Source organism: Chlorocebus sabaeus, chromosome 1 (assembly GCF_047675955.1).
Source record: "Chlorocebus sabaeus isolate Y175 chromosome 1, mChlSab1.0.hap1, whole genome shotgun sequence".
Classification (NCBI taxonomy): domain Eukaryota; kingdom Metazoa; phylum Chordata; class Mammalia; order Primates; family Cercopithecidae; genus Chlorocebus; species Chlorocebus sabaeus.
Window position 1 is genome coordinate 114,598,821 of NC_132904.1, and position 26,630 is coordinate 114,625,450.

The window sequence follows — 26,630 nt, forward strand, 5'->3', positions numbered from 1 at the left end:
AGACCCCCATCTCTACAAAAAAATACAAAACTTAGCTGGGCATGGTGCAAGCATCTGTCATCCCAGCTACTCGGGAGGCTGAGGTGGGAGGATCACTTGAGCCTGGGAGGTCAAGACTTCAGTAAGCCATGATTGCATCATCGCGCTCCAGCCTGGATGACAGAATGAGACTCTGTCTCAAAAAAAAAAAAAAAAAAAACACAATGCCCTCCTTTTAGCATATGCTAAGAACAGAGGATAAACCTTTGTGTGGGTTAAGAATGAGCTGCTGCTACTCCTTACCCTTTGCTGTAGCACTGCTACAGCTACTTCCCTGCAACCCTCATTTTTCTCACTGAGCTATACCTTTAGCTCTGAAAACCTTTTGACTGAACTCTAGCTTATAAACCCAGTTTTTCTTCCTTTTCCTGTCTAACCTATGCCCTCTCTATTTGGGCTTCTTCACATAAATTATAGTAGAGGTCTGGCTAACATGAGGCATTTAAATGATTGAATTGGGGATTTAAGTTTCTTATTTATTAGTATAAGTCTCCTATTCATTAATCATTACAACTCTCTAAGGCAGGGCATGGCAAACTAGCAGTGGCCAAATCTGGCCTGCCGCCTGTTTTTATAAATAAAGTTTTATTGAACATAGTCATGCCCATTAGTATATGTATTGTTTGTGGTTTGAATTCACGCTACAGTGATAGAGTTGAATAATTGCTACAGACACTGTATGGTAAGTAATGCCAGAAATCTTTATCGTCTAGCCCTTTGCAGAAAAAATTTACAGACCTATGCTCTAATACTATGTAATGCCATCTACAGTTCGGCAGCTGATCAGAAAATCTCTTATAAGTGCCCAGAAATATATTTTAAAATCAAATTAGGGGATAAGGCGCAGAGAGTGAGGGGAAAGATTAGGATTAGCATATTTTTAGAAACTGCCAGTTGCTAAGGTTTGGGAATAAAAAATACTAGGATTGTGAAACTGGAACGTTCTGTGGTTGTTTTCCGGTTGAACAGTTCATGGCTCAGTTCCACGAAAAGATCTACCAGATGCTGAAGAACTTACTCCAGCTCTCTCCAGAAACCAAACACTGTATCTTGTCCTGGCTTGGAAACTGTTTGCATGCAAATGCAGGCCGCACCAAGATTTGGGCCAATCAGATGCCAGAAATCTTTTTCCAAATGTATGCCTCGGATGCCTTCTTTCTGAATCTGGGTGCTGCTCTCCTGAAGCTATGCCAGCCATTTTGCAAACCCAGATCCTCTCGGCTCCTCACCTTTAATCCCACATACTGTGCCCTCAAGGAGTTGAATGATGAAGAACGAAAAATTAAAAATGTGCACATGAGAGGTAGGGGAGAACCAGGCTTCTCAAAACCTTGTGTGTGTGCGCATGTGTGTGTGTGTATGTGTGTGTAACGTGTAAAGCATTCACTCCCTTATCCTTTCTCACAGAGTTCCTTTCTCAAAAAAAGATGAGGCAGAAACAAGAGCTATTTAGATTTTTTTTTTTTTTTTTTTTTTGAGATAGAGTCTCACTCTGTCACTCAGGCTGTAGTGCAGTGGCACTATCTCGGCTCACTGCAATCTCTGCCTCCCGTGTTCAAGCAATTCTCCTGCCTCAGCCTTCTGAGTAGCTGGGACTACAGGTGCATGCCACCATGCCCAGCGAATTTTAGAGATGGGGTTTCACCATGTTGGCCAGGATAGTCTCGATCTCTTGACCTCATGATCCACCCGCCTCAGCCTCTCAAAGTGCTGGGATTATAGGCGTGAGCCACTGTGCCCGGCCGGAATTTTTTAAAGACAGATTTTTGAGAGGAAAAAAAAAACACCTGGTAGCTTTTAAATGTTGTACTTTAGTGAGACCTTCTCTCTGGATTTGGCAGCCTTGCATGTTCATTCATTCATACATCATAAAAATGAATAAAGCAGAGTCCTCATCCTTTTTGAACTCAGGCTCCAGAAGGCAGATATATTAACAGATAATTATAATACGGTATAGGGCTAAGCTGTGTGAGCACAGAGGAGGGAGTAAACAATTCTGCAGAAGTTGGAGGTCTTCATAGCTGAGTCTTGAGAGACAAGTTAGGTTTTACCAGGCAAAGAAGCAAGAGGCTCCCTTTATACAGAGAGAAAAGCGAGTGTAAAGGTATAAAACTATGGAAAGTCTTGACTAAGAAATGGTGAGAGGCTCAATGTGGCTAGGGCAAGGGGTAGATGGGGTTGAGTTGGGGAGGAAATGGGTCAAGGGAGGAAGATTGTTGGGGCTGGACTGGAGAAAACAGTACAGAGAAATGAAAAGAAAATAAATGACTCATAATCCTACCACTCTAAGTGAAATCACTCTTAATTTTGGTATATTTCATTCCAGTTTTATAATTCTAATTGTAAACATGATAACTGCTCAAAAGCAAATAATCAAATTCAGAAAAACACAAAATAAATACAAATGATCTATTGCCTATCACTTGAAACAATCTATAGTATTATTCCTTTTAATTTTTGGTGATTTCATGGTCAAGTGAAAAAGATTTAACTGTATTTCTGTAGACGGTGAGAAGCCAAAAGATATATTTAGACAAAGAACTAATATGACAAGAAATGTTTTTAAGAAGATATCACTGCTAACAGTATGGAAATTGAATGAGTGTAAGAGGAGACTGGAGACCAAGATGGATGTCTGTGACAAGACATTTACCCTTGTTTTGTCTTTTTTTTTTTTTTAACCTCTTTGAGGTTTGGACAAAGAAACCTGTTTGATCCCAGCTGTGCAGGAGCCAAAGTTTCCACAGAACTACAACCTTGTAACAGAGAACCTTGCCCTGACAGAGTATACCTTGTACTTGGGATTTCACAGGTAACTCCTCTGATGTCATTAGGAAGAAACAGTTGAGTTGTGTTGATAACCAGAAGGTAGAAATTGAGTCTTTGGCCAGGCACAGAAGCTCACATCTTTAATCTCAGCATTTTGGGAGGCCAAGGCAGAAGGATTGCTTGAGGCCAGAAGTTTAAGACCACTAAACTGGGCAAGAAAGACCCCCATCTCTACCAAAAAAATCGGCCGGGCGCGGTGGCTCAAGCCTGTAATCCCAGCACTTTGGGAGGCCGAGACGGGCGGATCACGAGGTCAGGAGATCGAGACCATCCTGGCTAACACGGTGAAACCCTGTCTCTACTAAAAAAATACAAAAAACTAGCCGGGCGTGGTGGCAGCGCCTGTAGTCCCAGCTACTCGGGAGGCTGAGGCAGGAGAATGGCGTAAACCCAGGAGGCGGAGCTTGCAGTGAGCTGAGATCCGGCCACTGCACTCCAGCCTGGGCGACAGAGCCAGACTCCGTCTCAAAAAAAAAAAAAAAAAAAAAAAAAAATCGCCAGGCATGGTGGCATATGCTTGTAGTCCTAGCTGCTCCAGAGGCTGACGCAGGAGGATTGCTCTAGCCGAGGAGTTGGAGGCCACAGTGAGCTATGATTGTGCAACTGTACTCCATCCTGGGTGACAGAGTGATAACCTGTCTCTTAAAAAAAAAAAAAAAAAAAAAGAGAGGGAGAGTCTTAGAGATATAATCTGAGGTTATTCTAAAGGCTTACATTAAAATCTAATAGAAAAGGGGCATTTTATGAATTTATTTGTGTTTCATGAATCAGCTTTGTCCAGATTCCTTAAATTTATTTTTAACTTTTATTGTTGTTGTTGAGATGGATTTTCGCTCTTGTCACCTTGGTTGGAGTACAGTGGCACATTCTCTGGTCACTGCAACCTCCACCTCCTGGGTTCAAGCAATTCTTCTGCCTCATCCTCCCAAGTAGCTGGGATTACAGGCATGCACCACCATGCCCAGCTGATTTTGTATTTTTTTAGTAGAGATGGGGTTTCGCCGTGTTGGCCGGGCTGGTCTCGAACTCCCGACCTCAGGTGATCCACCCACCTTGGTCTCCCAAAGTGCTGGGATTACAGGCATGAGCCACTGTGCCTGACCTGTTTTTAACTTTTGACCTGTTAAACTTTAAAAATTAAATAGCTTTCTTTCTGTTATGATCTGGGAAAGTGGAATTGTTTTCATTTTATATTACACTTTCTGCTCTTAAATTTTCACTACTGGCCAGGTGTGGTGGCTCATGCCTGTAATCCTTAGCACTTGGGGAGGCCGAGGCAGGCCGAACACTTGAGCCCAGGAGTTTGAGAGCAGCCTGGGCAACATGGCAAAACCCCATCTCTACAAAATATACAAGAATTAGCTGGGCATGGTGGCATGTGCCTGTAGTGTCAGCTAATCACGAGGCTGAGGTGGGAGGATCTCTTGAGCCCAGAATGTTGAGACTGCAGTGAGCTGAGATTGAACCACTGTGCTCCAGCCTGGGCAACATAGTGAAACCCTGTCTCAAAAAAAAAAAAAAAAATTCATTACTACTCCTGGTGATAAAAGATGAAGTTTGGCCAGGCGCAGGGGCTCACGCCTGTAATCCCAACACTTTGGGAGGCCGAGGCGGGCAGATCACAAGGTCAGGAGATTAAGACCATCCTAGCTAACACGGTGAAACCCCGTCTCTACTATAAATACAAAAAATTAGCCTGGCTTGGTGGCACGTGCCTATAGTCCCAGCTACTCAGGAGGGTTAGGGTTAGGGTTAGGGTTGAAGAAGGAGAATTGCTTGAACCTGGGAGGCGGAAGTTGCGGTGAGCCGAGATCGTGCCACTGCACTCCAGCCTGGACAACAGAACGGGAATCTATCTCAAAAAAAATAATAATTATTAATTAATTTTTTAAAAAAAAGACCAAGTTCTAACTCTACAGAGAGACAAAAATGGCAAAAATTAAGGAAATGTTTATAAGGGAGTCTGATGAGATCAATAGGACCACAAAAGACATTAGATAAAGAAGATTCTAGAAATGTGAAGATTTTAGAACTAGAATGTATGACTTCCAAAAACAGTTCTGGTTCTGGCTGTTCATTATTCTGTAATTTGTTTCCTCTGATTTAGCTGATTATGACAGGTATAAGTAGAGGGAGAAAACAGCAACGCAGTCATAGAAAGGGACACTAGGAATAGCAATTTTTAATACCTTCTCAAGATACCTGAATTGATGCAGAGCATTTTTCAAAACTACTCAGTCAACACATTGCTGGAGGAATGAAATTATATCTTTAGAGAGAAATCTCCATCATAGACATTTTAAATAAGACAGTAGATAAAAGTTCAGCATGTGCTTAACCTGCTCAACTGCCTAGGTTCAAACAAAAAATGAATATCATCTAGTTTCCCAATATTAACTAGCCAAGACATTATCTACAGAGCCAAAGGAAATGATTTTGGACTATTATCCATAACTTTGAATTATGTGTCTTCCTTTCAGTAGAGAATATTAGGCTGACCTTTTCTGAAGAATAATTTAATTTAATATTGAACAACAGAGTGCTGGAAGCTGCTCTTAGATTGCATCTCAGGTGGCTACTAGTTTATATGTGGTCATTACTAATCTAGAGTCCCTTTTCACCAGCTTAGTTTTCTACTAACCGAAGAAAGACTATCCATATAACCCCATCAAAGTATGATCATTGCATCAAAGTATGATCATTGCCCTCATGTGATGTAAAACTATCCTGCTGGGCTTCTTGTACTTTGCCTAATAATTATTTATTTTATGTAGTAACAGCCCATTCTACACCCTACTCAACCAAGCTGCCTTTCTTTGCATAGTGCATTTCAGCTGAAGGCTGCTAACTATTTGCAATTAGCTTCGATTATGTTGAATACTTGGCAACGTTTTCCCATTGCTGTGCACCCTGCCTGTGTCCTGTCAAAAACTTTTGTGAGTGCCCTCTGTGTCATTGCAACTGCAACTCCCTACTATCCATAAAGAGAAGACTAGATAAATAATTGAGGTGGTTTTTTTTGTTTTTTTGGTTGGTTTTTTTGTGTGTGTGTGACTTTCTGTTTTCCCTGACCCAATCTCTTCTGCTTTCTTGGGGGCAGGTTGCATGATCAGATGGTAAAAATCAACCAAAATCTGCATCGGCTGCAGGTTGCCTGGCGGGATGCTCAGCAGAGTTCTAGCCCTGCTGCGGACAGTCTTCGTGAGCAGTTTGAACGACTGATGACCATCTATCTTTCTACCAAGACTGCCATGACAGAGCCACAAATGCTACAAAACTGCCTAAACTTGCAGGTGTCCATGGCTGTTCTACTGGTTCAACTGGCCATAGGCAATGAGGGCTCACAACCAATAGAGCTAACCTTTCCTTTGCCAGATGGCTACAGCTCTTTGGCTTACGTGCCAGGTAAGCAGGCTCTCCCTTGGGAATGTCCTATTTATAGCCTTCTGAGTTTAACTGGGTCAGTTTGGAAGTTTAATCCTCAAAATACCCTTTCTTCATTATCATTCAGTTGTTTTCGGAGAAACAACTCAAACTTAGATAATATCTACTGGTCAAAGTATTGGGTGACTAACAATTTGTTCCTCAACCTTGTGTCCCCACTGCTGTGCATATCAGAAAATCATCTTCAAAGGATTAAGTGTAATCAGAGTTTTCAGAGCTATTAGTTTCTACCATTAATATTTGTTCAACTTACACATTCATCTAACCTTTCCTGTCCTTTTCGTAGAAAAAAAATTAGCTCCTATTGGTTAACTCAGAAGGGAAAGAGAGAGAGAGTTTGTGTGTGTGTGTGTCAGTGAGTCATTGAGGGGTGGGCAGGTGTTGCCAATCTAATCAGGTTATGTGTTCTTAACCATTATATTGGTCATATCATGCTGTGTAACAGATTACCCCAAAACATAGCAGCTTAAAACTACAGACCAGGTATGATGGTGCATGCCTGTAATCCCAGCACTTTGGGAGGCTGAAGCAGGATGATTACTTGAGCCCAGGAGTTCAGGATTGGCCTGGGCAACATAGGGAGACCCTGTCTCTACAAAAACTAAAAAACTAGCCAGGCATGGTGGTGCACACTTGTAGTTCCAGCTACTCAGGGGGCTGAAGTGAGAGAATGGCTTGAGCCCAGGAAGTTGAGGCCACAGTGAGCCATAATTGCACTACTGCACTCCAGCCTGGGTGACAGAGCAGGACCCTGTCTCAAAAATAATAATAATAATAAAATAGCAACAACAACACTGCAAACAGCTTACTCAGCTGCATGATTCTGACTCAGAGTTCCTCAGGAAGTTACGTAGCCAAGCTGTCAGGGCCTTAGGAATCTGAGGACTCTGCTAGGGCTGGAGGATCCACTTACAAGCCCAGTCATGTGGTTGTTGACAGGCCTCAGTTGCTTGTGCTATTGACCAGCAGCCTCTTTTCTAGGCCATGTATGTGTCTTCTAAATACTACTCATGATATGGCAGCTGGCTTCCCCCGGAGCAAGTGACCAAAATGGAGACTGTAAGCTTTTATACCCTAATCTTGGAAATGACATAGCATCACATCTGCTGTATGCCTCAGAGTTTATCTTCTACTCTGAAAGAGTGAATATGGGAGGGGACTGCATAAGGTCATGAATACCAAAAAGCAGTGATCATTGGAGGACCGTCCTGGAGTCTGGCTACCGCCATCACCTAACATGTTAATCTTTACGTTAACATCTTTAGGGCGTCCTCACACATCTGAAGGGTTTAAACCACAGTTAACCTTGAGACTAAAAATGTATATATTAGTATACTGGTGTGTTAACATTTTGTGTCATTACTGTTCATATATTTACTTGAATAAAAATTTAAATTGACTTACATTTAAAGGAGATTTTACATTTATTGACTTATCACCATCTCTAGTACCAACAAAACATTTAGTTGTTTTTTTTTTTAACCTTCATTAAGTAGGGTGAAAGGACTTTAAGTGTTGTTTATTAGTACAAATATACAGATGTTTGGCTAACTCCAGTGAATATTTTCTTTTTCAGAATTTTTTGCAGATAACCTGGGTGATTTTCTCATTTTTCTCCGCCGCTTTGCCGATGACATTTTGGAGACATCAGCAGATTCCCTGGAGCATGTCCTTCACTTTATCACCATTTTTACTGGAAGCATAGAAAGGTGAAGTGCTGTAAGCTTGGTTCTGTCACTGTTTAGGCTGTAAAACATTCAGAAGACTTCTAAACCAAGAAATAAACAAGCCTGAATCATAAGGGGTTGCCTTCAGAAGTTATAGTAACATTAATGAATCACCTGACCATCCATATGGGTAGCCAGAAACCCCACTGTTGAGAGGTATAATAAACAATGAACTTTGCCCACAGAGAATTTAATCCTGCATATAAGGTATCTTATGGGAATTCCACTGCTAGTCCATGGTTAAAGTAGTTAACATAATGCCAGAAACTTACCAGTGGCAGCCAGGTGCTAATGATCTTCTAATAATTATATGATGATAAAGCTTGTTCTTGCTATTCTGAGTTGGATGAGCGGTAAACTGAAGTCAATGTTATTTCTCATTTCAAGTTTTCTCACTCATAGCTTCTAGACCTCTTTTCCAAAGGAAGATACTGTGACTTGTAGAATTGCTTCCCTGATTTTTTTGATGCATAGGCTAAAGGAAATGGAAACTCTGTGTACAAAAGTGAAGATTTCCTGCACAATGAAGAGAATGACCCACAATTCCCTGAGCCGTATCAGTGATAAGTAGAGAGAAGCCAATTCTTCACTGAGCTGAGCATACCTAATGAGAAGTCATAAGTCAACAAGTATTATGCATACACTGTATGCGTCATGGGTAATGTAGCATAATTATATTCTAGTCTTTACCCTCAGAAAGCTTGAAAAGGCAAGTTTATTCCACATGAAACTGTCAGAGAATAGTAAGCAGTAAATAATGCATTATTACAGAGAAGTAAACAATGGCTAAGCATTCAAAAACTTAAGTGCTCACCCTCATAGTTGGTAAGCTGTCAACTCAAAAGTTAAATGATGTACCCTGCATCACCACCTCCCACCCTCCACCCACACCAAGAAACTGACAAACTTAAAACTGCAGAAGTGGATCTTTTTTTTTCCTGTAATGATGGTTTAGGGTGGATTTTTATTCTTATGTGGAGAGAACAGCATCATAAATTTGGAGTTAAGCTTATCTGCTCATCTTGCTTTTTTCCCATTTTGCAGAATGAAGAATCCCCACCTGAGGGCCAAACTAGCAGAGGTGTTGGAAGCAGTGATGCCCCACCTGGATCAGACCCCAAATCCTTTGGTATCCAGTGTGTTCCACCGGAAACGTGTGTTCTGCAACTTTCAGTATGCACCCCAACTTGCAGAGGCTCTAATCAAGGTTTTTGTGGACATCGAATTTACAGGTAAATTAGTCATGAAGCTGAGCCCAGAACTGAGAAACTGATACCCAATGGAGCTTCATAGTTTGATCCGTATTTGGATATCAAAGAAATGTCAAGCCATTACTTATTGAATACCTACTATGTGCCAGGCTTGATGATAAGTGCTTTTTTTTTTAACATTATCCTATTGTCACCATCTGAAAAGTTTCACTCTATTATCCCTGTTTTATTTATTTATTTTTAATTATCCCTGTTTTACATATGAAGACATGACTGCCCAAAAGATCAAATTATTTGTCTATGTCATGACATTCACTACTAAGTGGTAGAATCAGGTCTCTGTCACCTGAAGAAATCTACGTATTCTAACACCCTTATTATGATGCTTCATCAAATCAGACTCAAATTAGACTTTTTGATTAAAACCTGGGTCTTTATTTTTCTCTTAAAATTACAGAATCGTGCATAAAGAGGCAGTGTACTGGTTGAGAGATTCTTTCATCTTAACCAGACTATATAACTCTCCAATAATCTAATGGTTCGATTAAGAATACCGGCAGGCGGCCAGGCATAGTGGTTCATGCTTGTAATCCCAGCATTTTGGGAGGCCGAAGTAGGCAGATCACTTGAACTCATGAGTTTGAGACCAGCCTGGCCAACATGGTGAAACCCCATCTCTACAAAAAATACAAAAATTACCCAGGCGTGGTGGCGGGTGCCTGTAATCCCAGCTACTCAGGAGGCAGAGGCACGAGAATCGCTTGAATTTGGGAGGCGGAGGTGGCAGTGAGCTGAGATTGCACCACTGCACCCCAGCCTGGATGACAGAGCAAGAAATCCCTCTCAAAAAAAAAAAAACACCAGTGGGCAACATTCCCTCTCTATGTAACCCTGAGCCCCTGTGTTTGTTTAAACAGTACTCTGTCTCAGTCAGTAAATAAGATATGTCAAGAAGTTGTTGAAGGCCATTTTTTAAAGGGATGTCTACCATCCAGTGATAAATACAACTAACATTTAAAGAGGCATTTAACATTTTACTGGCCGCCTTTCCATATTTGGATTCTGGTTTTTTTAATTTGCTCACCTATCAGCGTTAGTTTCCTCATCTATAAAATGGGTCAAAGTGATGATTAAGTGAAATAATGCATGTAAATCTTTATAATACATAAGAAATTGTATAATAAATCACTGCAGTTATCTCATTATGTGACCATACGACCAAAGTGTTGTAATGGAGTACAATTTCTGTTTTATTTCTGAGGAAGTGGAAGCTGAAAAAGATTAAGAGACTTAGATTAAGCAGAGCCAGAATGAAAACCTAGGTCTTTTGACTCCAAATCCTACACTCTTCCTTTATTATGACCCAGCCTGTGGAGCTCTAGTAATACCTTTGGTATTTCAAAAGCAGGATAAGCCTCAGATTTTTAGCTCTTGACCTGATTTTTCAGAGTAATCAAGAACCTGTTGGCTACACAGTTGGGATATTGTCTGTGAAGAATGTGGGAATTGCTTAGTGTCCCGTCCTGCACATGGCTTTCACTGCCATAATGGCCAGCCCTGAGCCCTCATTTAAAGCCTGAGAAGTACTCATGTTTGGATATGGAAGCATTTGTTTCCCTTGACTTTTATTTTATAGCTTGGTACTTGTCTCTTGTAGAGTAAGGTATCCTTTATCTCTGTCTCCCCTTTACTTCGTCAGTAAGGAAATGAGCAAACACTTGGCCATAACTTTAGACCTCTAGAAACTCCAGAGCAGATTTTGTTAGTAGTCTTAACACACTCAAAAGCAAATGGCTACAAAGCAAATGACTACACATAGGCATAAGCTCTTCCTCTTATGACACCACCTTTGCTGATATTTTGCTCTTGCCTTACTCCAGGAGACCCCCATCAATTTGAACAGAAGTTTAATTACCGTCGTCCCATGTATCCTATCCTAAGATACATGTGGGGGACAGATACCTATCGGGAGAGCATTAAGGTGAGAGAGTTTCTGATGAAACCTGTTGCTTTATATAAGCCCCAATGAGTTGTAATTCAATACTAAAATGGTTTTCTTGTGGGCTGGGACTTACAGGATTTGGCTGACTATGCCTCTAAGAATTTAGAAGCCATGAATCCCCCACTTTTCCTCCGCTTTCTTAACCTGCTAATGAATGATGCCATCTTCCTTTTGGATGAAGCCATACAGGTGAGAAAAAAAGATTTAACTGCCCCATACCATCAAATCATCATCAGTACATACATTTTACCTTTTAATCATAATAGAGCAGTCCTTATGCCCCTAGTACCAGACTGGAACACCAAAAATGTGTGGTTACTAGTGTACCACCAAGCTTGCCATTACAGAGCTTTCTAGTTCATTCCATTAGAGACCAAGATCAAGGGTCATTGAAGCGTCATGAGATGGACATTTTGGCAGAGTTGAAAATACCATATGGTGAAGCCAAACTACATTGTATTGGCAGGAGTAATTCATCAGGCCAGCACTACAGAAAGAAAGAAATCAAAGGAGCTACCTTTTGGTCATTGAAACCCTTTTAATCCCAACATGTCAGTAAAATATCTTACTAAGACAATGACTTTTAACCCACTTTCCTAAAAGATTCTGATTTTTGCACCACTACTTGAAAGAAAATCTCTGATTTGGGTTATTTTTTCATATAAAGGCTCCAAGTTGTCAATATTTCTCATATTTCCACTGTCTCCTAAATTCTTAGCTATATTGTGAAACAAACGTTTCACAAAGTATAAAATGCAGCTGGGTGCCTCTCAGTTCCTTCAGTGTATTATTTCCTTAACCTTCCCTGGTGGATCTGCTTACTTCTCCCATAAAAACTTTGCTATCTGTAGAGCAAAACTTCCCTTACCTGTGATAGGTAGAGGATGGACAGGGCACTGACCTAAAGGGAGATGAAGCAGGTAAATCCTGAGGGTAGCCTTTAGACAATCATGAGCTCCTTGTTGTGATCAGCAGTCCCCTGAGTAGCTTGTGTTTAATTTGTGAGAAAGGTTTGATCTGATTTCTTCATAATCCTACACTTTAGGGTTTAAGATAGGTTTTCTTCAAAAGTGAGAATAGGTCCTGTTACAAACAGACCCTTTTAAGCAAGAGGTGTGTGACACAAAGTATGAAGCAGATGGTATTTTCATGAGATTAAGTTTAACAAGTTGTTTGCTACAACAGGAAGGATGACATGAAATAGAGAGTTTTAAATAATTATGTTCTTCCACACATCTTGCATATTTGATGAGCTTTGATTTTTTGTAAGGAATTTGGCAGGGGGGGATTTGTTTTCATCTTTCAGGAAGGAGTCATCGTTTTTTCACAATGTGGGGTTTTTTAGTTTTTTTGTTTCTTGGCCTGGGTTTCATATATTAAACTCTTCATCCTTCTTTCCATTTAATAATGATATACTATTTCTAGGGGAATTACCTGTGAATGTACCCAAGCTGAAACAAATCTGTATGAAGCCACAATTTCTTTTTTTCCTGAAAGTTCTTTTGAGCTTCAGCCCTATGCTGAGAAATAAAGGCTCATGTCTCTTACATGATCCCTTGTTTTCCCAGCTTAGTTGACTGGATTTTTAGTAGGACCTCCTAAATGTCACGTCCCTTCAACTGCACCTTTCTTCTCTGATACATCCCATCTCTGGTTTCTGCAGTATTTGAGCAAGATAAAGATTCAGCAAATTGAGAAGGACCGAGGTGAATGGGATAGTCTGACTCCAGAAGCCCGCCGAGAAAAGGAGGCCGGCCTACAGATGTTTGGACAGCTGGCACGTTTCCATAACATCATGTCCAATGAAACAATTGGTACCCTTGCCTTTCTCACATCAGGTAAGGATACAAAGTACTGCTTTCCCCCAAAAAAGTAATGGCCAAGATCTGCTTCACGTGAGGGTTCAGCCTAGCTGAAACTAAGAATTCAGACCCTGGTGACAGTATCCTCCACATCTGGGAGGGAAACGAATCACTTGAGAAGTTTCAAAAAGAATGATAATGCCTATTATTAACATGGGAATGAAGAAATGGTCACCCTCACACAGCTGCCAGAGAGCATAAAGTGGTAAAATCTTTCTGGTGGACAAGTTGGCCATATAAATATTTGTGTGTCTGTACACACACACATGTACATATATGTATGTTAATCTGAGAAGTATGCTTGAATCCTGGTTAAATATGGTGGATGTAATAGCCATTTATCTCTACTCCCTGTATAGCTCCACCGTCCAATTCAGTAGCCACTTGCCACATGTGGCTTTCAAGGATTTAAAATGTAGCTAGTCTGAATTGAGATGTGCTATAAGTATAAAATATGTACTGCAAGACTTAGTGTTAAAATGTGAAATCTGTCCATTTTTATACTGATTATATACTGAAATTATCATTTTTAATGTCTCAGCTAAATATGATATAACAATAATCACCATTTGAGGAAATCCTCTAATGTGAAAAACAAATAGGTGAAAACTTTGTAAAAACTTTTTTAAAAAACTTTTTAATCTCAGAGGGATAAGAGAAGATATAGCAACCAAAAAACAAGAACAAAGAGGCAATGAAAGAGATTATTTAAAGAATAAGAAAGAGCTCTTGGATATTGAAATTTTTACCTCAGAAATGTTAAATATTCAGTAAAAGGGTTAGAAGATATAAATTCAAGGAACTTTTCTATGAACGTAGAACAGAAGGAAAAAGATGGAAATTAAAAGAGAAAGGATAAGAAACAAAGGATGGATCTAGGAAGTCTCAAAAGAAAAAAATGGAGGGAAGGAAGTTATCAAAGATACCAAAAAATCCCCAAGACTCAAAGATAGCCTCTAAATTGAAAGGGCTTGCCAAGGGCCCTGCACAGAGAATTTTTTAAAACCCACACTGAGGTATAACATTGTGAAATTTTAGGAAATCATGGTAAAAAGAAGACCCTAAAATATCCCAGAGAAGTCAGGTAATGTTACCATAGTTTAAGTATCAAAATGGCTTTGCACTTTCAACGGTGTCATTTGAAGCGGAGACACATTTCTGAGAGAAAGTAAACCTAGGAGGAGGAAGGTGGAATTCAACACAAGGGAGACGCAAAGGAGATTCCCAGGATGATGGTAAAAGGAGCTTGTGTGACCACTACATAGCAGGCCTGTAGAGCAAGCAGTCCAGATTGGAGCAAAGGATAGAAACATCCAGAAAGAATGTTTCCAAAAATTAATCAACAGCTAGAAATGACCGTGTTGAGAGTTTTAAATTCCAATGGAGAGTTTGGAAAGAATTTAGTGATAAGAGGCTCTGAAAATAAGCAAATAAGCAAAAGGTTATACTAAAAAGGAACTATATACTCAATAGGACAGCACATGGCTCTGCTGTGAATATTTACATAATTTTAATAACTAAATTATTTAACCAAAAATTTGACTATATATTGAGGGATTTGTGATAATGACTGAAACTGAAAAATCAACAACTATCAGTACCAACCAAACATAGCATTATGATACTGTCTGGCTTGTTAAATTTGACATGTATAAATTTATTTTTTTTAGTTTTTGGAATTCATGCCCTATGACATAACAGTTCCTTACAGATTTGTTAAGAAGAAGCGATAGGCCAGGCGCGGTGGCTCACGCCTATAACCCCAGCACTTTGGGAGGCCGAGGCGAGCAGATCACGAGGTCAGGAGTTCGAGACCAACCTGGCCAACATAGTGAAACCCTGTCTCTACTAAAATTACAAAAATTAGCCAGGTGTGGTAGCACGTGCCTGTAGTCCCAACTACTTGGGAGGCTGAGGTAGGAGAATAGCTTGAACCCACGAGGCGGAGATTGCAGTGAGCAGAGATCACGCCACTGCTCTCCAGCCTGGACAACAGAGTGAGACTCTATCTCAAAAAAAAAAAAAAGAAGCAATGAGTCTACAAGATGTATCCACAATTAAGTTCATTGATAAGTGTAGGAAAAAACTGAAAATAGTAAAAATGTCCACCGGTGAAGACGTTAAATAAATAACTTATGGTGCAGTTACAACTGGAAAAGTCAGCCATAAAAAATTATGTAAAACAGGCCGGGAGCGGTGGCTCAAGCCTGTGATCCCAGCACTTTGGGAGGCCGAGACGGGTGGATCACGAGGTCAGGAGATCGAGACCATCCTGGCTAACATGGTGAAACCCCATCTCCACTAAAAAATATGAAAAACTAGCCAGGCGAGGTGGCGGGCGCCTGTAGTCCCAGCTACTTGGGAGGCTGAGGCAGGAGAATGACATGAACCCGAGAGGTGGAGCTTGCAGTGAGCCGAGATCGCGCCACTGTACTCCAGCCTGGGTGACAGAGCAAGACTCGGTCTCAAAAAAAAAAAAAAAAATGATGGAAAACAGCCTGGTTACAGTGGCTCACAACTGTAATCTCAGCACTTTGGAAGGCCAAGGCAGGAGGATCACTTGAGCCTAGGAGGTTGAGACTGCCTTAAGCCATGATTGTGCCACTGCATTCCAGCCTAGGCAACAGCAAGGCCCTGTCTGAAAAAAATAAAACATAATTTTTTTAAAAAATGATGTAAAACAGCTGGGCACAGTGGCTCACGCCTGTAATCCTCTAACACATTGGGAGCCGAGGCAGGAGGATCACTTTGAGCCCAGGAGTTTGAGACCAGCCTGGGCAATATAGTGAGACCCTATCTCATTTTTTAAAAAGATTATGTGAATCACCCCTATTCTATAGAACTTTCTGTGATGGTGAAAATATCCTATAAATCTGGGCTGTCCAGAACCATACTTAACTAGTCTGAGGAATGGATTTTTTATTTATTTTTAATTTTAATAGCCACATATGGCCAGGGGCTGCTATGTTGGACAGCACAGGGACATACACTTAATAAAATGGTAAAGTATTTGCAATATAGTTACTGAAAACAGTAAGTTTCAGAATATGTAAAATATGATCATTTTTGTTTTAAAAATGTCTGTGTGTGTGTGTAAATATGGACAGAAAAGCTAGAAGGACAAAATGTTAAAATAGCAAGATGTTAACCGTGTTTATCTCTGGGTGGTAGTTTTTGTCTTTTCTGTTTTGTGTTTGGTTTTGGTTTTTGCTTGTCTATATTTTCTGCCGTGAAAATGAATTACTTAGTTTTTTAAAAAGTAGTTCCTTCAAAAATTTTAAAAATAAAATAACAGTAGTCCCCAGAGGTCTCCAAATAAACTATACTTAATAAGGAAAAGAGTGCTGATGGATTGAGTTTTCAGAGACTTTGGATTCTTTTCCAGAGATCAAGTCACTCTTTGTGCATCCCTTCCTGGCTGAGCGCATCATCTCCATGTTGAACTACTTCCTGCAACACCTGGTTGGCCCCAAGATGGGTGCCTTAAAAGTCAAGGACTTCAGTGAATTTGACTTCAAACCCCAGCAGCTTGTATCAGATATCTGCACTATCTACTTAAATCTTGGGTACCTGAGATTGAAATTTGTCAAGCCAGAGGGGATGCTAATGTTTTGATTTAGGGTTTTCATAGTAGAATGACCGGTTGGTGGCCGGGCGCGGTGGCTCAAGCCTGTAATCCCAGCACTTTGGGAGGCCGAGACGGGCGGATCACGAGGTCAAGAGATCGAGACCATCCTGGTTAACACGGTGAAACCCCGTCTCTACTAAAAAATACAAAAAACTAGCCGGGCGAGGTGGCGGGCACCGGTAGTCACAGCTACTCGGGAGGCTGAGGCCGGAGAATGGCGTGAACCCGGGAGGCGGAGCTTGCAGTGAGCTGAGATCCGGCCACTGCACTCCAGCCTGGGCGACAGAGCTACACTCCGCCTCAAAAAAAAAAAAAAGGAATGACCGGTTGGTAATTATGTGAAAATAGAAAAGAAATGATTCATTCCTAGTTGGTTGATGAAGGAGTCTTCTGTAGTTTTAAATAAGGAGATTTTATCTGGGCAAGGTGTCGTGTGCCTATGGTCCAAGCTACTTGGGAGGCTGAAGTGGGAGGATTGCTTAAGGCCAGGAGTTTGAGACCAGCCTGCGCAACACAGCAGGACTCTGTCTCTAAAAACTAATAAGATTTTGAGTGACCCATGGGACATTAAGATTTCTAATATTCTGCTTTGATCTGTGCAAAGATAAACTTTACTGGTTGTACCACTGTTTGGAAAAGTAGCATTCTTTTAAGGTCACATGATACTTGATAGACTTCCTAGAAAGTCTTCCTATATCAAAAAGTATATATATAAAAAATATATAATATATTAAATATATAAATAATATATATATTAAAAGAATGTTCATGGCTTTTAAGTGGTGAGAATACTTGTTCTGCAGCCTGTCTATTGTCTCTTCCATTGACCTACCCTCTGGTGAGCAGTTTTTTTCTGATGCTGACCTTCCAGGGATGAGGAGAATTTCTGTGCCACTGTGCCCAAGGATGGACGTTCCTATTCCCCAACTCTCTTTGCACAGACAGTTCGAGTCTTGAAGAAAATAAATAAGCCTGGGAATATGATTGTGGCTTTCAGCAACTTGGCAGAGAGAATCAAGGTGAGGAAGAGGAGGATTTGTTTGCTGATTTCATTAAGAACCACAATGTCAGCCAGGCACGGTAGCTCAAGCCTGTAGTCCCAGCTACATAAGAGGCTAAGGCTAGAGGATCGCTTAAGCCCAGGAGTTTGAGGCTGCGGTGTGCTATGATCACGTCTGTGGATAGCCACTGCACTCCAGCCTAGGCAAGATAGCAAGACCCCACCTCCTAAAATCCACACAAAAAATCAGATTGTCGCCTCAGTTGTGCTGATTTTTACCCTATTTCAGGGAGAAAAAGAGCATTGCCATGAGAAAATATAAACAGATGGTTCTTTTTGGTCAGTCACTTAGAACTATAATATTCTTAGTTTTATTCTTGTTAACATGAGAGTGAGAATAGACATTTAAGAAATCAGCTGGGTGCAGTGGCTCATGCTTATAATCCCAGCACTTTGGGAAGCCAGGGTGGGCAGATCACCTGAGGTCAGGAGTTTGACACCAACCTGGCCAGCATGGTGAAACCCCGTCTCCACTGAAAATACAAAAATTAGCTGGGCGTGGTGGAGCGCACCTGTAATCCCAGCTACATGGGAGGCTGAGGCAGGAGAATCACTTGAACCTGGGAGGCAGAGGTTGCAGTGAGCCAAGATCACACCACCGCACTCCAGCCTGGGCAACAGAGCAAGATTCCATCTCAAAAAAAAAAAAAGAAATTTAAGAAACCTCAACTAGAAGAGAAGAATGTACACGTTTATGTAAGATGTTTTTACGAAAACGTTTATGCACAGAGTTGCCAATAGATTTTAAAACCTAGGGCGTTAATACAGAATAACTTCTTTGGAAAAAATACAAGATGAGTAGTTTTCAGTCACTAATTTTTATTTTCATTGTCTCTATGTTTATAGTTGGTAGTTGGCTTCTATTGGAATATGCATACATTTTAAAGATTAAAATACTATATTGTATTTAGCTAAATCCCTTTGGTTAGAGTATGACAGCTCTGTTAGCAGTTAAGAAGAAGGAAAAAAATCATGGCACAAAAGTCTAATAGAAAACCAACCTTGTTGCTGTCAGTCTTCCCTTCATTGAGTTTCTTTATTGAGTTGGACTTCGTCTTTGGTTAGAGCTTAGCTAGGTGGATCCCTGAGGAACTTGAGTTGTGAAGGAATTAAATGTTGAAACAACTTTAAAATTCCTCTACCTGTTTGTATCAAAAATCAAAAACTGCTTTTCATACACAGGCTGCATGAGTGACTCTAATTATGCAAACAATACCCTCCTCCACTTCCCCTTCTCCGTCCCCTTTTGAATTATGGCATTTATAATAGAACTATTGCCAGATGGATGTTGTATGTGATGGATTTCTTTTCCTCCTAACATTTCAACCCATTTCCAGTGTGACTGCCAGCAGCTGAGCCAACTTAAAGGTCCAGAGTTGGGGCTCAATGCTTAATTTGTTCCCAGAATATCTGTCTTGCCTTGTTTTTGAGAAAATGAAGCTCACATGTGTCACTATCACTGTCAAGGGTTATTAATGACCTGTTTTTTTATTTTTGAGACAGAGTCTCACTCTGTCATTGCGCACGCTGAATTCAGCTGCACTGTGAATTCACTTTAACTACCAGATGTGTATACTCAGTCTCTTGCAGACCTCCAACAACAGGAAGAGGAAACCTATGCAGATGCCTGTGATGAGTTCCTGGATCCCATTATGAGCACACTGATGTGTGACCCTGTGGTGCTGCCATCTTCCAGAGTCACTGTGGATAGATCCACCATTGCAAGACATTTGCTCAGGTAGGCCAGTCCCAAAAAGCAGACTCAAGAGCACAGATATACATTAGTTTGCTATCTTTCTCTCCCAGGCACCTAATACAGTACTTTGCACCCAATAGATACCACATATTATTGATTTACTGATATGTTGGAAGGCATTTTGGTATCAATTGCTAGGATATAAACATTTCACAACAAAACATTCTGTTAAGAAATGCTAACTTTACCCTACCTCTTCCTGCCTTAAGAAAATAATTTCTGGCCGAGTGCAGTGGCTCATGCCTGTAATCCCAGCACTTTGGGAGGCCGAGCTAGGCAGATCACTTGAGGTCAGGAGTTCGAGACCAGCCTGGCCAACATGGTGAAACCCCATCTCTACTAAAATACAAAAAAGTTAGCGGGGCATGGTGGTGCGCACATGTAGTCCCAGCTACTCGGGAGGCTGAAGCAGGAGAATTGCTTGAACCTGGGAGGCAGAGGTTGCAGTGAGCCAAAATCACACCACTGCACTCCAGCCTGGGCTCAGGTGATCCTCCTGTCTCAGCCTCTGGAGTAACTGGGACTACAGGCATGCACTAACACTCCCAACTAATTTCTGTATTTTTTGTAGAGACAGGGTTTCACCATGTTGGCCAGGCTGGTCTTGAACTCCTGGGTTCAAGTGATCCACCCGCCTCAGCCTCCCAAAGTGCTGTGGTAACCATGAATTTTCCCCAGCCTGCCTATTCTTTGGACAGTCTGCCCCATGATAACTATAGAAAAGTCAGGAATGAAGCAATAAATGGTAGCTTATTAGCTACCAAATGGGCCCCTTAACTGTTTTAGTCCAGCATCAGATAGAAATGAGTGCTGAAAGACTCTGCCTATTTATAGATTTATCTATTTTTTTTGAGACAGGGTCTTGCTCTGTCACCGGGCTGGAGTGCAGTGGCGTGATCTCACCTCACTAGAGCCTCACCCTCCCAGGCTCAAGCGACCCTCCCACCTCAGCCTCACCAAGTAACTGGGACCACAGGCCATGCACCACCATTCCTGGCTTATTTTTGTATTTTTTGTAGAGAAGGGGTCTATGTTACCCACGCCAGTCTCAAACTCCTGGGCTCAAGCAATCCACTCACATCAGCCTCCCAAAGTGCTGGGATTACAAGCATAGCCACCTTGTTTGGCCTCTCCATATTTAAAATTAAGTTATATTGAGCCAGGCACAGTGGTTCATGCCTGTAATCCCAGCACTTTAGGAGGCTGAAGAAGGTGGATCACTTGAGATCAGAAGTTTGAGACCAGTCTAGCCAACATGGTGAAACCTCATCTCTACTAAAAATACAAAAATTAGCCGGGCTTGTGGCATGCATGTAATCCCAGCTACTTGGGAGGCTGAAGCAGGAGAATCACTGGAACCCAGGAGGCAGAGGTTGCAGTGAGCCGAGATCACACCACTGCACTCCAGCCTGGGTGACAGAGCGAGACTCTGTCTCCAAAAAAAAAACATTAAGTTCTATCTCTACAAAAAATTACTTTTAATTAGCCAAGTGTAATGGCACATGCCTGTAGTCCTAGCTACTCAGGAAGCTGAGGCAGATCGCTTGAGCACAGGAATTCAAGGCTGCACTGAGTTATGATTGCAGCACTGCACTCCTGCCTGAGCAACAGAGCAAGACACTGTCTCTAAATAAACAGATAGATACATTTTGTATACTTTGACCCAAAGTTAAGGAAATTTTTTAATATTAAAAAAATGAATTTCTGGCCAAGTGCAGTGACTTACGCCTGTAATCTTAGCACTTTGGAAGGCCGAGGCAGGTGGATCACCTGAGGTCAGGAGTTTAAGACCAGCCTGGCCAACATGGTGAAACACTGTCTCTACTAAAAATACAAAAATTAGCTGGGCGTGGTGGCACACGCCTGTAGTCCCAGCCACTCACGAGGCTGAGGCAGGAGAATCCCCTGAACCTGGGAGGCAAAGGTTGCAGTCAGCCAAGATAGCGCCACTGCAACTCCAGCCTGGGCAACAGAGCAAGACTCCGTCTCAAAAAAAAAAAAAACTTTTCACCTTTTGGTATTTGGTACTAAGCATTCACTATATGGATTATGCTGTGCTAGATGGTATGTCTTTTGCAATGAAAATTTGTATTTTATAGTGGCCTCAATATAGAGAGAAGGTATATCAGCCCTTAAAGTATGTCATAAACCAAGGTTGTCCAAGCTATGTGTGTAGCCCAGGATGGCTTGAAATGTGACCCAACACAAATTCGTAACGTTTCTTAAAACATTATAAGAGGCCGGGCGCGGTGGCTCACACCTGTAATCCCAGCACTTTGGGAGGCCGAGGCGGGCGGATCACAAGGTCAGGAGATCGAGACCACAGTGAAACCCCGTCTCTACTAAAAATACAAAAAATTAGCCGGGCGCGGTGGCGGGCGCCTGTAGTCCCAGCTACTAGGGAGGCTGAGGCAGGAGAATGGCGTGAACCCGGGGGGCGGAGCTTGCAGTGAGCCGAGATCGCGCCACTGCACTCCAGCCTGGGTGACAGAGCAAGACTTCGTCTCAAAAAAAAAAAAAAAACAAAAAACAAACAAAAAAAAAAAAATTATAAGAATTTTTGGCAATTTTTGTTTTTTTAGCTTATTAGCTATTGTTAGTCTTCATGTATTTTATGTATGGGCCAAGACAATTCTTCCACTGTGGCCTGGGAAGCCAAAAGATTGACACCTGTCATAAACCTTCTTACGTGTCAGGAAGCCATAATCTGCATGTACTTGCATAACAATCAGCTGACTAAATCAAATGTTGGTCTACAAGGCTTTATTCCTTAACATCTTATACTGTCCTAAGAATCTGTCACTGTAATTACAAATAGTTCTTTACACTGACATGAATGTACAGTGTCTCTGTCTTAGAGAAATCTAAAGGTGACAGAAGCATAGTATTTTTTAAGCCACTGTAATTAAATATCATCTGAACAGCAGTGTTGAGATAAAATTTATTAAGAAATAGGGGCCAGGTGGGTGGCTCATGCCTGTAATCCCAGCACTTTGGGAGGCCGAGGCCAGTGGATCACTTGAGGCCAGGAGTTTGAAAGCAGCCTAGCCAACATGGTGAAACTGTTTCTACTGAAAATACAAAAATTAGCTGAGTGTCGTGGTGCATGCCTGTAATGCCAGCTACTCGGGAGGCTGAGGTTGGAGAATGGCTTTAACCCAGGAGGCAGAGGTTGCAGTGAGCAGAGATCAGAACACTGCACTCCATCCTGGGTACCGCTGCACTCCAGCGTGGGTGACAGGGCAAGACTCTGTCTCCAAAAATAAATAAATAAATGAACAAAGTAGCTACAAAAACTCCTGAATCATCTTTTTTTCACTCTTTCTAACCCCAACTCGGCATTTGACTCAAAGTTATAATGCACTCTGGCTTCATTCTTAAGATGCGATGCCCAGGTGTTCTATTTTTGTCTTAGAATGTTAGAACTTACAGAAATAACCCTATTTCCCTTTCTCTCTTCGTCCCAGTGACCAAACAGATCCCTTTAACCGTAGTCCCCTCACCATGGACCAGATCCGTCCAAACACAGAACTAAAAGAAAAAATCCAACGGTGGCTTGCAGAGAGGAAACAACAAAAGGAGCAACTTGAATAGATACTGTGAACTAACCAAACCAAAACCAACCCCAGAGTGCAGATAAACAATTGTTTGTGGTTTCTCTCTTTCTGGTTCTGTTCCTTTTTTTCTTTTTCTTTTCTTTTTTTTTTTTTTTTTTTTTTCTTTACTAAATTAGAGAACTGCTCTTGCTGAAATTATGATAGTTAAGATTCCTAAGAACTTGACAATGCTCCCCTGGCTTGCAGGAAATTATACTTATTATAGCATCACCAAGTTTAGAAATCACTCATTTCACCTTTTGTTGTCTCTTCATATTCTTCTTCCTTTTCCTAAATGAAATTATTTCAGCTACTAAAACTTCCTGTCACCCTGCTATTTCTCTTCCAATTACTGTTCAAACATTTTTGGTGAGTGCTGCTTTTATAAGTATATGATGTCACATATTTCAGTGACAGCTGATGTCATCAGAAAATCCTGTGTTATCCTGTGTATTTACTAGTCCTCATGATCTAGACCCTTTTCTGTTACAGAATAACTTCACATAAAAGCAGATACCTTGAAGTTTGTGTAGACTTTTGAATAAGATGATAGATGAGAATTTTTTTTTTAAAAAAAAAAGGAATTTAAAGGAATCTTGTGCAACTTCTGTTGATAGCTTGTAATTTTGTTATACAGTTCTTTTAATGAGGATTGGTAACGCAATCCTACCAATTGATGGGGGTGAGGAGACTGTTGGGCCCTTATTCTCTTATGAAAATCTGTCTCTACAAGGACTAGGCCTAAGCAGGTTTAGGCAACGAATATCATATCCATGAAAAATGTCATTTTAAGACACTAATATCAACAGTATATCTCAGTGTGTGAGATATATATATACACACATATACCCCATTTGCTTTTTTATGTTGATTTAGTGTAAACTGAGTACCACTTTATATTTTCTCTTCCATAGTGAGATGTATGCAGTATGTGGCCATGTTTACTAACATACTCATTCTTGACAAAATGCTGAGATTATAAAATGTATATAGTTAATATTTGTTTGGGCTTGTGACCTGACTTCTAAGAGCTACTTCTAACACAGCCTTAGGTCTTCAATTAACAAAGTAAAAATTTGGGCACAACCTTGTCCACAAGCCATTTTAAATATCCACTTAGTCCTGTGTAGTTAGTAGGTGGATGTTCACCACTTTCATTAGTGAAACTGAGCTCACTACTCAACTGTGCAGCTTAATATGCTGACTAGGGACATTCCCCCTATGGACTGTCTTTATATCACTGTCTTTCTAAGCCCAGAGATGTCATAAGTGACAAGAAAAGTGATAGGATCAAGAAATGGGTGTCACTGCTTCATTTGGAACATGTTATTAACTATGGTCTCTTTCAAATAAAATAGTAGTTTTACATTTCAACACAAGTTGCTATAAGCAGTCCTTGATGTGTTTTCGATTCCATCAGCTGGAAAGCCTCAAATCTAAGAGGGCTTCCCACCCGAGATATAAAATAGGTGTTGCCTATTGCTGTGCTTATAAATGAAAAAGGAAGTTGAAGACACTTTTGCAAATGCCAGAATGTAAGATTCATTCGGTGTGCTCCCTGGGCCTTTACGGCATGGGTTGACAGGATTTGTTTATTTTCTAAAATTAGCTTCATTCAATATTTATCATCCTCCTTTCCCTCTCTGAGAATGAACTATGTATAAAATAAGCTTCTGCCTATTTGCATTTATCCTTCAAACCCAATCTACTAGGATGTTTTCATTTTAAAAACCGGGGAAAAGACCAGAGTTTTTCAGGAGAAAACTGGAGGAAAATGGGCACAAAAACTCAGAAGGCAGCTATTCCCAGCAGCTTCCTAGTTAACAACCCCCATGCTGCCTCCAGTCTCTGTCTATATTCTTCTGTATTTAACCTTCAGATTGTAAGCCTTTTCTGGCAAGCTTTTCTTCTTTTTTTAAACTATTTTCCTGAAACTTTTTATGAATGGCTGTGGCACCATTAATGCTGCTGAATATCTTTAAACTCTTTGCACAGGCAAGTGTGTAGCTTAAGGCCACTACTGGTAAGGAAATCAAGTGTCCTCTGTGCCTTTTTTCTTTCTGTGAAGTAATTTAAGGACATCCAAAAAAATTAGACTTTAAAAAGTTATCTTGGTACAACACCGTGTGTATATATACACTTGGAAGCTTAAAAAGGTGTCTTGTCTGGAACTTAGAAGCAGCTCTAAATCTAGTAGAGCAGACTTTCTAACATACCTAGTTTTGTGTGTTGGCTTTGCTGGAGTATGATAGCAAAATGAAGACTCTTACACTCAGCTCTGGTATTGCTCATAACTTACCAAGAGGCTAATACTAAACTTGGAAAATTGTTTAAGTATGTTTTATCAAGCAGTCTGGGTTTTGTTTTTTACTATAGTTTTTAATGGATATGTGAAAACTGAAGGAAATGTTAAAGGTTTTTTTAATGGTGCAAGTGAAGGTGCCAGTTGCTATTTGGTATCACACTCTACAAAAGCTTCATTACTTTATTTGATGGTGGTTGCTAAGCAGCCATTGCACAGAGCATAAGTCTACTGGGTGCCTTTACAAGCCAGAGGCTGATGCTGCACTGTTGTGATGTCATGTGAGGAAATAATGCACATGCTCTAATTGCTCAACAGGAAATGAACCTAGAAACAGAAAATGAAAAGGTTGATTGAAATAAAACTTGATCAACACGACTGTATTTTGAAACATTCCAGGAAGGTTACTTCTTGTTAAACTTGCCTGGCAGTGTTTGTTCAAAACTTGTATTTAATAAATGAACACCTGACTTACAACCTTTGTTATCACTTTATTCCATTATTAAAAGCTAGTGGCAGTTTCAGAAATCCCCCTGAAAACTTAGAGGATTCTGATGTTTCACTTTTTTTTTAGGTAAGTAACATCAAATATGTGTGACCTGGCTGATCCAGCCTACCTTACCAGGCCTCTGGAGGGGACCCTGGGGTTACCCTCAGGAGATGAATCTCACAGTATGGTTTTCCTAACCAGCTCTCTTTTGGCTTCACTGTTTTTCTTTATCTGGCCTGAACCCCCGGTCTTTGTAATCATTTGCTGTTATCTTCCCCTTTCTTGCTCCTTGTTTCCATACCCCTGCCATGCAAGATGTCAGCCTAGATCAACTCAGCCATTCCCCTCTGCTGCAGTATCCAAACTGCAGACCATTGCTGGAGGAAAAACACAATTTTTAGAATGGTGCAACCACAAACTTATCTCCAATGTTGCCCAACAACCCTTCTGTGTGTCCTTCAGCTATTCCAAACTGTGGCCTCCTTCCTTAAATTCCTTCCCATCCCCCCCTCCCAGTTACCCCTCGCAATCCAATGAGTTTGCCTTCATTTTGCTGGGAAGATAAAGACTTCAGAGACTTTGAAGACTTTCAAACCTCTCTCCCATCATCACATCTGTGGAAAAGGCCCCATAGATCCCTGGCTAGTTCTCCTTTCCTGCCTCATCAGGAAAGGATATTGCCTC

The 26,630-nt window shown here is 40.9% G+C and overlaps 1 protein-coding gene across 4 annotated transcripts in view; it reads left to right on the top strand.

The window, feature by feature from the left end:
• UBE4A (ubiquitination factor E4A) overlaps positions 1-25,933 on the top strand; it is a 40,890-nt gene extending 14,957 nt beyond the window's left edge. For all 4 annotated transcript variants that reach the window (XM_008021060.3, XM_008021061.3, XM_073021356.1 and 1 more), the window contains 12 exons: positions 1,009-1,342; positions 2,731-2,851; positions 5,969-6,273; positions 7,889-8,021; positions 9,084-9,271; positions 11,131-11,231; positions 11,328-11,441; positions 12,916-13,090; positions 16,500-16,680; positions 17,614-17,761; positions 19,383-19,540; positions 23,026-25,933. In XM_008021060.3, coding sequence (XP_008019251.1) covers positions 1,009-1,342; positions 2,731-2,851; positions 5,969-6,273; positions 7,889-8,021; positions 9,084-9,271; positions 11,131-11,231; positions 11,328-11,441; positions 12,916-13,090; positions 16,500-16,680; positions 17,614-17,761; positions 19,383-19,540; positions 23,026-23,152 — 2,085 coding nt within the window. In that variant the 3' untranslated portion in view covers positions 23,153-25,933. The remainder of the gene's footprint in view (positions 1-1,008; positions 1,343-2,730; positions 2,852-5,968; positions 6,274-7,888; positions 8,022-9,083; positions 9,272-11,130; positions 11,232-11,327; positions 11,442-12,915; positions 13,091-16,499; positions 16,681-17,613; positions 17,762-19,382; positions 19,541-23,025) is intronic.
• Positions 25,934-26,630: the final 697 nt, after the last annotated feature.